Here is a 13,050-nt window from a genome sequence, read left to right as displayed (position 1 = left end):
GATACACAAATAATAAAAAGAAAACCAAAGGACAACATGCTATAATTTATGGAATGCAGTAAGGATAGTGCTCAGGGAAAGTTGTAGTGGTCAACACCTAATTGATAAAAGCAGAAAGATCTAAAATCAGTAGCCTAGTTTACATCTTGAAGAACTAGGGAAGAAAGAGCTAACTAACACCTTAGCTTTAGGAAGGAAGGAAGGAAGGAAGGAAGGAAGGAAGGAAGGAAGGAAGGAAGGGCAGAGTAGAAATAAATTAAGGAAAAAACAATACAGATTGAGAGAGGAAATGGAAACAGAATTTGAGGGTTTAAGAGGTTTTTATTTTTCCTTTAAAGAATCAATCAAGTGGTTTCAAGGAACCTCTTTTCCAGGAAATAAGTGTCAGGATGGGGTTTGGGCATTGCAAGATTTGACTGAATTATTTCTTATATTGTGAAGTAGCAATTATAAAGCCTTGTGAGATTTTCACAGGTAAGTTAACATTCTTAGTGTTTTCTGTCATGTAAAAGAAGGCCATTTCTAACACATAGGTTTATTTTTAGTATCCATAAGATAATACACATAAAATAATTGGTACAGTGCCTTTGTACTTTGGAAGAGTTAAATCATTGCTGTTGTTAGGTTATCCTCGAGTGCAGTCCAGAATGAATTTTTCAAAATATGGGTGTCAGTTGACTTAGGTTGACTGTACAAAACCAAATTCTATGAGAAGGTGGTGTGTGTGCATGTGCTTGTACACACGTGTGTACACACATACGCACACACAAACAGAGACAGAGAGACAGAGACAGACTGACACAAAAATAAGGAAGGGGAGAAAAAGAATGAACTATTGAAATGTTACTAAAAGATAATACCTGCATATTCCATGTTTTTGAATGTTTTTCTTCTAGACACAGTTTTAAACATTGATTGTAAAAGCTTTGCCTTCACCAACTGATTTTATGTTAAATTGCTGGTAATCACCCCTTAAGCATGATTCTTTACCACAAATATTTTCTGCTTCATGCGTGTCGACACTTCTTTCTTAAAGGCATTATCTTACATGATTCTTTCTTTCTGCTAGGTCAAACGCTTAAATAGCAAACTTGGGGATCTCTTGAAGGAACATAAATCCCAACACTTGCCTGAAACTCTTCCTCTTGCCAAGTCCTTTAAAACAGATATCAAGAAATCAGAGGATCCTGAATCTTCGGAAGAAGAGAAGGTCGGAGTTGAAAATGTCAAGAGTCAGACTTACTTCAAAGAGTTATTTGATAAGAAGCCAAATTCTGAGCCCAGTGTGGATACACTTGGGGATTATCAAAACTGGGTTCCAGGGGCTTTGAAGCAAGATGAAGGCCTTCAGGCACTAACGCAACAGCACCCAGGCATAGGCCTGCAATTAGAAGTCAAATCTTCTGATGAAGAGGAATACGGCTACATTGTTACAGAAAACGAGTGAGTAGGATGCTGCTTTTTCCTCCTTTTCTTTTGTTTCTCTGACATCCTGGCAGGCTGGAGGGGAGATTTCTTGTGTGTGTTTATATATGGATATAGTGGCCTAGTGTAAGAAGTTGTGTTGTGATCCCAGAGGCAAGTGGTTCAAATCCACAAACTGCTTTGCAGGAAAAGTTTGGGCATTCTGCTCTCTTGCAATTATTGCCTCTGGAAACCTGTTGGAAGGTCAGCTATGAGGTATTGCCAACTCTATGGCAAACAATAGCAAAAAAATGTGTATGTGTGTGTGTACACATATGTGTGTTGTTGTTATATGCCATCAAATCACTTGTGATTCATGGTAACCTGATGTATAACAGCTCTGAACCCTGGCCTATCTTGATCCAACTTCATTGTCTCTGACACACCTCCCTCTGTTACTGCAGTCACTCAGTCAATCCATCTCATTCAGGGTCTTCTCCTGCATTTTCCCTCTACTTTTCCAAGCATGGTGCCCTTCTCCAAGGATTGGTCTCTCCTGGCAATATGCCAGAAGTATGTGAGATAGAGCCTCAAAATCCTTGCCTCCAAAGAGCAGCTTGGTTTCACTCGCTCCAGGTTGGATCTGTTTGTTCTCTTAGCAGTCCATGTGTATTTAATACTCTTCTGCAGCACCACAGCTCAAAGGCATCACTTCTTCTTTTGTCATCTTCTTAGTTATTTTCCACCTTTCTGATGCATAACAAGTAATTGCAAAGTCCGTGGCCTGGATCAGGTGCACCTTGGTCTCTAGACTGATATTATTGCTCCTCAGTACTCTGGAGAGGTCCCTGACGGTATAGTTATCTAATGCAAATTCTTCTTTTTTTAAAATTTTCTGACTATTAGTACCAAAGTGTTGATTGTGGATCCAAGCAAACTGAAGCTATTAATAATCTCAATCTCTTCTCTCTGTCATGCCAATTGGCCCACTGGTGAGAATCTTCATTTTCGTGATGTTGAGCTTTAATCTACATTTAAGGCTGCAGTCCTTGACCTTCTGTAGCAAATGTTTCAAGTCTTCCTCACTTTCACCAAACAAGGTTGTGTCATCTGCATAAAGCAAACTTTTGAGATATGTATGATTGTTGGTATGTGCCTTTGAGTTAGAATCAACTTCAACTCATGGCTGATACTAAAAGAGGTCTTTAGAGGCTCTAAATCATGCAAAAGGAGCTTGCCCATCTTTCTCATGCAGAACAGCTAGTGGACCAACCTTTGGGTTGACAGTGCAACTCCTTACTCACTAAGCCACCAAAGTATTTTTAGATTGAAATATGCGTAAATATATTTCCATTAAAAGTATGTATCTATTTCTGCTTGCCAAAGACATTTGACTGTGTGGATCATAACAAACCGTGGCTGATTCTGAAAAGAATGGGAATCCCAGAACACTTAATAGTGCTAATGCGAAACCTATATTTGGACCAAGAGGCAGTAGTCAGAACAGAGCAGGATAACAGTGCATGGTTCAAAATTGGGAAGGGCGTACTCCAGGAATGTGTCCTGTCTCCATACCTTTTCAATCTGCAGAACAGATTATCCGGGAGGATGGGCTCTATGAGGCGAAATGTGGGGTCAGGATTGGTGGAAGATCTATCAACAATCTGTGTTATGCAGATGACACAACCCTGCTTGCTGAAACTGAGGAGGACCTGAAGCGCTTGCTGCAGAGGGTCAAGGACTGCAGCCTTCAATATGGATTGAGGCTCAGTGTCAAGAAGACAAAGGTTCTCACCACTGGACCAATTGGCAGCATCAGGATGGATGGTGAAGAGATTGAGATTGTTCACAGCTTTAGTTTGTTTGGCTCCACAGTCAACACTCTTGGCACCCGGAGTCAGGAAATTAATGACTTTGTATTGTGATGAGAAAGTCTGCTGTTAGGGACCTTTCCAAAGTTCTGAAGAGCAATGGTGTCACTCTGGAGACTAAAGTACATCTGATACAGGCCATGGTCCTTGCAATTACTTGTTATGCATCAGAGAGTTGGACAATGACTAGGGAGGATAGAAGGAGAATTGATTCCTTTGAGCTGTGGTGCTGGAGAAGAGTACTGAGGGTACCATGGACTGCTAGGAATACAAACAGATTCATCCTGGAGAGGGTTAAAGCAGGGTGTTTCTTGGAGGCAAGGATTCTGAGGCTTCGTCTAACATACTTTGGACATGTTGTAAGGAGGGATCTGTCTTTAGAGAGGGATATCATGCTTGGTAGAGTGTATGGACAGTGCAGGAGGGGAAGGCCCTCTATGAAGTGGATTGATTCAGTGACTGGGGTAATCGGGATGGGTGTATTGGAGACAGTTCATTTGGCACAGGACAGAGCAGAGTTTAGGGCTATTGTACATAGGGTTGCTATGAGTTGCAAGCAACTTGACAGCACATAACAACAACATCTATATCTTTGTTTTATAAAAGCAAAAACAGATTAGCAGATCAAATCCATCCAGAAGTGGGAAGGAAGGCTAGTAGTCTCTTTCTAAAAGTAATCCTTTGAACAACCGTACAGAGCATAGTTCTGCTTTGTCATACATGGGGTTGTCTAGAACCAGAGTCAATTTGATGAGGATTACTTGTTGGTAATTGGAAAAATAAAACATGAGAGGTGGAATCTTGACTGTCTTTACTATGGCAGATTCCAGGAAACCTAGCCAAATCCTTTCCCCCTAGTATTTCTGCAGATGAGAAGAACATTAAGAAGATATCTTCCATGGGTTCTTTGGTGCTCTTCTCATCTCTCTTGTTTTACCACCCTAGCCTGGGTAAATGGGGATTTTAAAGTAGCTGTCATCCTTCTGGATGGGAGTAGGGCAAATGGCTGTTTCAACAACAGGAATGAAACCAAGTCAGGGCATAGGCATAGGTGGCTCTCCTGAGGACAATGTAGTGGGTTGCTTCCCACATGGGATGAAAAAGATTATACAGCTGCAGTTGGATACACTTGGGGCTGGGATTGCTGCTCCAGTAACCAACTTGCTGTATGTTGCTTTTGTAGCCTGTTCAAATACCACACACTGTATATTTCACATAAAAGAAGTCCAAATATCAGCATATGAGTCATCTTCTGCAAGGAAAATGTTTTGACAGCAACCAAGTGTTCTTTCTTCACTCTCATTTTGATGAGAATGTAATGAGGACGCGTATTCAAACACCATGTACCCAGCTCGGTAGAAGTGGGATGTATACCACATTTTACAGGTCATCACACTAATGAAGCTGGCATTTGAATATGTGTTTATTTTAAAACAAAGTTTTTTCTTCAAGTTATAGAAGCACGCTTTCAAAGATAAAAGCCTATCTGGTCAGTCTGTGCTTATATTTGATTTTTTTGTTATAATATGTTCAGAAAGCTCTTTGTGACCTTTAAAATGATAGTATTTCCATGATTAGTGATCAGTGGAGGAAAAAGCTGAGTTAATGTCAGAACCAGAGTTCTACAGATCCTTATTTCTGAGTTTTTATTTTCCATCAAAATTCAATCCATCTCCTTATATTTGTTGTTGCTACATTAGAAATACCATATTTTGTTAGTGCAAATCAGTTGTGTACAGCAGTTGGGCAGGAACTATTTCTGCTGGGCTCAATCCACAGACCGTGTATGAAAGCCAAATTGGAATTTAAGACTATTTTCAGCAGTAGATTGTTTTTCTATGTGTGTCTTTACTTAAGTCTTAAGAGACTGACACTTCAAGTTTACATTAAAATGTTGACATTTTGTTCTATAGAACTTTTTTTTTAAAAGATGAAAATGAGTCTAATCATTTCTAGATCCTCTTTGCTTTGATAAAATGTTCCATTTATTTGACTCTATCATTGTGTTATTTTCCTTAGAAATATAAACTCCCAGTGGGAGTGGGAGTTTATATCCATAATATCACATCTTACAGAGAAGCACAAATAGGTATATTTAAATAATATGTCCAGCTGAGGATACAGTTTTGCACCGTAAAACCAAAGGTGAGCCACATACTTGATTGCTTTGTGATACAAACCATAGTTTATAACTTAGGCTATATCTTAACATCCCTTTAGTGGATTTTTCCTTTCATTAGAACATTCTATATACGTGTATATATCTAAGAAAATGTCCAATTGCTGATGGAAGCTCTGCTTCAACATGCTTTGAGCGCTTGTTTTCACATACTAGGACATAAGTTCTGCCTTCATGTACAGAGCATGCCCTCACAGTTAACTGGCACCTGGTTCATCACTCACTAAAGTAGACCATTTTGCTTCTCAGGACATAGGCAAGATCATGGCTCTCAGCACCACAGAGAAGAGATGAACATCCCCATGAAGGGCTTGGGAAAAAAGGCTTTCTGAACTCTTTAAAGACTACTCAGAATGGCAGGCTGGTTGTCACCCTGGAGAACAACAGATGACTTGTGAAGTTTGTCCAGTGACCTTTTAGAGCAGGGCAATCCATACCGATCCATTCTCTGCATCAAGGCTAATCTTGGGAGTGAAATGACAGCTTCACTGTTGGCAATTGTCTCTGCTGCAGCTTCAGCATTTTCTTGAGAAAGACCTATCAAATCGGGTCATTTCCTCCACTCTTGGTGACTTTCCAGTAGAAAATGATGCTGTTATTAGGACTAGCTTTTGCTTTATGCTCACAGTTTTTTTTCCATAGAGCAACCCTTGGCTGTACCTTGGAGACTTGAACATTTACCTCTGTGAATAGTGGGCTAAGGAAAAAGAAAAATTCATTCTTTTATCTTAGCTGATTTTCCTTCTTTTATCACTTCAGCTGGATGAAAGATATCTGGTGAGGACAATACAGCTCTCTGTCAATAGTTCTTACTGTTCTTTATAAGACATATCACTCTAGAAGATTATGTGTCCCTCTACTAGAGAGATATTGTGAAGTTTTGTCCCTATTATCAGATTAATTAATAATTTAGAATTCACTGGAAGAGTATTTCTTAAGATCTCACCCTAAGTCTTAATAGACCAGCTGTTGATTTACAATAAGCCAAAGCCATTCTTTCAAGGGGGGGGAAGGATACTTTTGTATATTTGACTGTATCAGAAAATGTGAAAGAATATGATTTACAACTGTGTGTTATCTCATTATTGACACATGCTCTTGTCATTGACATTTAGGCGGGAGAATAGTGTAGCTTAGCTCTGCCAGGCACCATTTTATCTCTTGTGTTTCTGATGGACAGGGTATAGTTTAATCCTTTGTCATTTACATTTTATCCTCTTTACAGCTAGACAGGTCAGTCAAGACTAGCTGAAGGGCAGGACAGCCATACCTGATTTTCTAAGGACAATTTAAAATGTGCTTGATGTTAAGTTGATGCAAAGAGATCAAAGGATGGAAGCTCAGTTTGAAGCAAAGGGGGCTACTTACCGCCGAGCAAAGAAGAAACTAAACTGTTTCTTTCTTCTGATAAATTAATACTTAAGACGCATATGGTCTTGACATTATGCTCTCCTGGAATATCTTTTATTATGATAAAAACAATTCCCTCTTCGTTAGTGTATATTCCTATAGAACACTCATTTTGAGCTAGTCAATCAGATTGGCTTTGGGGAAGTAAAAACCCATTATCATAAAAAATATCACAAAACAAAACAAAAAATGAGCATGTTATGTTAAAATAAAATTTGCACTCAATTTTACTGCAGAGACTAACAGATCAGCTTGGAAGGATTCCTACATTGGTGGTAACCAAGATGAGCTGATCCAGTATGGAGTTCAATGACTTGTAGACTCAGAAATAAGATGTGAGAATCAAGCTTGTCAGTTGCACAGTATACATAACAGCCATTTATAGATAAATGCCCTTGGTCTCCACATGACTTTTCCCATTTTGTGAATGTGTGTCCCTAAGAAATGCCATGGTTTATGGATTTCTTAAAGATGGCATGGTGAAAAGATAAAGAACTGATTGTTAGGCATTAATCCCATATCAGCCTTGTACCTTAGCCAAGTGACTTACCTTCTGCAAATAAGCCAAGGGTTCCTTGAATCTAAAATGGGAACAGCTGGTGGGTGAGGTAAAGGAATAGGCAAGGTGCAGGGAGAATTTGCTGAGACATGATCAAAAACATTGATCAAATGTAATTAATACTATAAAACAATGAATATATGAGTATATGAAAACCAATGAAAAATAAAATGGAGTTGACAGAGATGACATCTATTTCAAAGGGTTGCCGGCAGGAGTATGGATTATTAAGAAATGTAATACAATTAAAACAATACCAGGGACATAGCAAATGTTTAGTCAGTAAACATTAACCTGTGAGCAATAACCAAAGAGAAAAATAACAATAAATTTCAATTATAGAGAGAAGTGAGAACACGCAGCTCTAGGGGCAAGTCTGGCTGGGGGGGGGAATAAACAAATATGGAACTGGGATGGTTTTGCCAAGATTCTTAGTATTCACTTCTGAGGCCTTGAAAGGAAAAGAGACAAACTTAAATGCAAATTTTCTTCCTTGAGTTTTTCCACTTTAGAAAAATTAGTTAATTTGCCAATTATTAATTTTTTCTCTCCTAATTGATGTCAACTTATATAGTGCATGACCAGCTTCAAAACTAAGGTATTAAGGACTGTCTTTTTCCGGCATCGAAGATGTTGAAGTGAGAACATGGTGGGTCCCCTGGTGCAAAATAACAGATTTTCCTGGGTCTTCTGGTAGGAGCAATGATCAACTGTGCTATCAACAGAGGAGCCAGCAATCTATGTGCCATTTCTGTGAAGGGGATCAAGTCAAGTCAATGCTGGGTTGGGTGACATGGTGATAACCACTGTCAAGAAAGAGAAACCAGGGCTCAGAAAGAAGGTACATCCAGTGGTGTTAATAACAATGAAATGATACCAGAGAAAAACTTATTTATGTTTAAAATAATGCAGGAATCATAGTAGACAATAAAGGCAAGAAGATTTCTGCCATCACTGGACCAGTTGTACAGGAGCATGCAGACTTGTGGATCAGGATTGCATTTCCACTGTATTTGTAAAAAAAAAAAGTTTACCCAATTAAAAAAATTGTACTACCAAAAATTTATAAATTATTATGGTACCTGTGTCTGACAGTATAACATTTTAAGGGAATTCAGTTAGAATGCATAATCCAGAGAGATGCCTATCAAATATGGAGCTACTCTTCATCCTTTGTGGAAATGAAAGTGTTCAGGGAATCAGAAGTCTAGAAAACAGCTCACAATTCTAGCTCCTTATCTGTCAAGCTCTCAAGGTGTGTTTACTGAGTTCCAAGACCTGGAGAAGGGAGCCCTGGTGGTACAGAGGGTAGGTTCTCAGCTACTAGCCTAAAACTGGAAGTATAAACCCACCACCATGGCTCCACAGGGCAAAGATGAGGCTGTTTTCTTCCATAACAATTAATGCCTTAGAAGCCTGTGGGGCAGTGCTCTATCCTACAGGATCATGAGGAGTCAACACCGTGGACTCAATAGCAGTGGTCCAGAGTGCTGATAATTATCTAATTTACAAGGCTTCAGGGGAAATTATTGCTACCATTTCAGTCACTCCTGCTAAAACCGAAAATCCCTTATTATAAGGGATGACTTTTCAATCTTCCCTGGAAATCCATGTGATTTAGGAGAAAAATTCCTGATCTTGTGACATGGCATGACTATCTCAGCCTAGTGCCACCACTGACTGCTTTTGAGATATTTTGCCACCCACATAGTTCCTCAGTGATGTTGTTGTTGTTACTGTTATGTGCCGTCGAGTCGCTTGTGACTCATAGTGATGCTATGTACTACATCCCTAAACTCTGCTCTGTCCTGTGCCAATCTCACCATCTCCGATACACCCAACCCGATTACCCCAGTCACTGAATCAATCCACCTTATAGGGGGACTTACCCTTCTGCACTGGCCCTCCATCCTACAAACATGATGTCCTTCTCCAAGGACCTGTCCATCCTTGCAACATGTCCAAAGTATGGTAGACGGAGCCTTAGAATCCTTACCTCCAAGGAGTAGCCTGGTTTGACCCTTTCCAGGAGGAGTCTGTTTGTTTTCCTAGCAGTCCATGGTACCCTCAATACTCTTCTCCAGCACCACAGCTCAAAGGCATCAATTCTCTTTCTATCCTCCTTAGTCCAGCTCTCTGATGCATAAGACCATGATAGCAAAGACCATGGCCTGTATCAGACGCACCTTAGTCTCCAAAGAGACACCATTGCTCTTCAGTACTTTGGAGAGGTCCCTAACAGTAGACTTTCCCATGGCAATACGTCTTCTAATTTCCTGACTAATGGTGCCAAGAGTGTTTACTGTGGAGCCGAGCAAACTGAAGCTATGAGTAGTCTCAAGCTCTTCACTATCCGTCCTGATGCTGTCAATCGGCCCAGTGGTGAGAATCTTTGTCTTCTTGACATTGAGCCTCAATCCATATTGGAGGCTGCAGTCCTTGACCCTCTGCAGCAAGCACTTCAGGTCCTCCTCAGTTTCAGCAAGCAGGGTTAGCAACCCTTAAAGGAGGACAGTGGAGACTGTCCTACCTAAAGCAAGAACAAAGGACAGTAGCAGATCTGAAACCATCATGGCCAAGAAAGGAGATGCAGGAGGATGTTTTGTGTGAAGGCTCTTATTTTATAGATATCCTCTGTCTGTCTAGTCTTAGTGTTTCTGCTCTCTTCTTAGGACATGTCTCAGATGATGTCTTCTAGATTTCTGCTCAGATGGAACCTCTCTTGAATGTGAAGCATCATCTGCAGTGTCACCACTAATCCCTTCTATTTGTTTGTCATAATCTAGTTAGTACGATGGGTTCATTATTATTGAAAAAATTTCAAGTAGAAACAGTAGACCAAATGAGTAAAAATAGGCATGTTACTAAATTTTTTTAAAATAAATAAGAATAGGAAATAAATCTCCCAATGTAAATTTTTTTTATTACTTAATTGGTGGGCTGGAAATATATGATGAAAATACCCCGAAATGTTAGTCTTTGAGCTCAAAATCCTAGACTTTACTTCTGGCTTGTCTGTTTCCTATGTGTCTTTTTTAGACCTTGGTTCCTTCACCATAACATTCAACACATATTTGGGTGTAAAATACTATGCAGCACTCAGGAGCAATGATTTTAAAAAATACTATGTAACTTGGGAGAGACTGGAGAGCATTATGCTAAGTGAACTATCTCAGTCTCATAAGGACAAAGACTGCATAAGACCCTTATTGTAAAAATAGAAAGATAACTAGTAAAACATTTATGGAAACCCATGGAGGAAAGAGTAGGAGTAGAGGGGGGAAGATAGATAGAGACAAAACCGTAGGGTTACACAGTTTGGTGGATGGAGGGTAGGGGTGAAGGATATGGGAAGGTTCCAGGAGAAAGTACAGGGTAATTATGGGCAAGGTCCAACGGTGATTGATTTTATAAAACATAATACATGACAATGATTGTGTGAAACACAATGTGAATGAGGACTAGTGTGAAACACAATGAATACAAACTTAGTAAGCAAACCAATGGGAAAAAAATAAGGAAAAAAATAATGATATCACAGTAAAATTAGTCAAACATTGGAAGAGTTTCAGAGATAAGTATATTTCTTTCCTTTAAATTTAGCACATCTCAATATAACACAGTAAGCTGTTCTGGGTTTCAAATGAGAAAAGTTTGTAAATGTATATTGTACGTATTCTAACAGTGTAAAAAATCAATTTTATTGATAAATGTTTTAAATGGTGTTAACCAGTTGTGTCATATGCTGAAGTAAAGCATCTAAAAATTCGATATCATGATCTGAATAGACATTTTACTTCTAAGTTCATCAAACTTGATACTAACTTTGTTCTCACACTTTTTGTTGTTGTGTACTATGGAGTCAGAACTGACCCACAGCTAACCCTCTGACGGGTTTTCAGAGGCAGTTAATCACACAGGAGGAGATATTTCTCCATATTTTATTTTTATTACTTAATTAGTGTACTCCATATTTCTCCAACAGAGCAGCTGGTGGCTTTGAACTGCATGCCTTCAGGATTGCAGAGCAGCTTCTTGCCACTAGGCCACCAGAGCTCTCACTTTTTGTTCTACCTGTCCAAAATTCTTCTGTACTAAGCTCGATGACACCTTTCAAATCTACTAATTCTTCTTCAACTTCACTACCATAATCAAAGATCTCCTAGTTACTTAATGAAAATGACAGCCCCACCACTCCAGTCGAAATCTCATTTAGCTTCTTGATTCCAGTTGTCACTTAGTTGATTCTAGTCATGAGGCCCCACTTTGTCAGAGTAGAACTTTCCTTCCAAGGGTTTTCAGTATCTGATTTTTCAGGAGTAAATCACTAGGTTCATCATGGTGTAAAAAAGATGTCATGATCTTCAATTCCATCTGATCTTCTTTGAAAAACAAAAATGCTTTTTCCTGTGTCCCTCTCTGATGTCCACACCTTGGTTATATCACGCATTCTCTAAAACTATTCTCACTGTCCATGTTTTCTCCCTTAAGTACTTCAATTTGTCTACTCTGTCCATTGATACCCTTTCCCTCACTCTCTCCAAATTCTCTCAACCTCTTCCCTGGAATAATATAGATGATTATAGGAATCTCTTACTCATCTCCCTGTATCTGCTCTGCTCTTCTTCAATTGATTGTTCTCACTGTACTCAAAGATAATCTTTATTATGTAAATATGATTATGTTATCTCCTCCTGCTAAAACTCTTCCAGTGACCTTCCACTGCTGCTAAGATAGAGACTGAAGCTAAGACCCTTCCTGGTTAAGCCCTTGTCTCTTCTTCATACTCTTCTCATTCCCCATTTATTCTGCTGTCAGACAGAGATCCATCCTAGTCATGTTGATTCAGAAATATGCAGAGATTCATAATAGAAGGTCTCTCTGTTGGGTGCTCTTAACATCTGTGCCACTCTCCACCCCTCCTCCTCCTCCATTCTGTCCATTTAACTCTTTGTCCTTCAAATGACAAATCAGAAGCTACTTCTTCAGGGCATCCTTTTGTGGTTCTCAAGATCACATCAGGGCCCTTCATTAGAGAAATCCCGTCCCTTCCCTTCAGAACACTTATCTGAGTGGGAAGTTGTACACTGTTGTGGATTATCATTCTAGTGATCTCACCCATCAGCTTGTGCTCACTAGCATATCCTCAGGACCTAAGCTACCTGGTGCACAGTCTCATTTTTTTCTCTTGAGATTGTTAACAACATTAGTTTGCTTGGCTCTACAATTAACACTCTTGTCACAGCAGCCAGGAAATTAAAAGATGAATTGCATTGGGAAAGTCTGCTGTCAGAAACCTCTACAATATACTGCAGAGCAATAATATCAGTCTGGAGACTAAGGTGTGCCTGATCCAGGCCATTGTCTTTGCAATCACTTGCTACGCATCAGAGAGCTGGGCACTGACTAGGGATGATATAAGGAGAACTGATGCCTTTGAGCTGTGGTGCTGGAGAAGAGTATTGAATATACCATGGACTGCTAAGAGAACAATCAGAGGCATCCTAGAGAGGGTAAAACCAGGCTGCTTCTTGGAGGCAAGGATTCTGAAACTTCATCTGACATACATTTGGACATATTCCTTGGAGAGGAATATTATACTTGGGAGGGTAGAGGGACAGAGCAGG

The 13,050-nt window shown here is 39.6% G+C and overlaps 1 protein-coding gene across 1 annotated transcript in view; it reads left to right on the top strand.

Moving 5' to 3' along the window:
- Positions 1-13,050, top strand: part of LOC102856993 (receptor-type tyrosine-protein phosphatase N2-like) — a 1,387,447-nt gene that overhangs the window by 318,475 nt on the left and 1,055,922 nt on the right. The window contains exon 9 of the mRNA XM_006887690.1: positions 1,070-1,443. Coding sequence (XP_006887752.1) covers positions 1,070-1,443 — 374 coding nt within the window. The remainder of the gene's footprint in view (positions 1-1,069; positions 1,444-13,050) is intronic.

Source organism: Elephantulus edwardii, unplaced genomic scaffold, assembly GCF_000299155.1.
Source record: "Elephantulus edwardii isolate Elephantulus edwardi_28Jun2011 unplaced genomic scaffold, EleEdw1.0 scaffold00060, whole genome shotgun sequence".
NCBI lineage: Eukaryota > Metazoa > Chordata > Mammalia > Macroscelidea > Macroscelididae > Elephantulus > Elephantulus edwardii.
The sequence above is the reverse complement of the archived record's forward strand: the minus strand, read 5'-3'. Positions and strand labels throughout refer to the sequence as shown.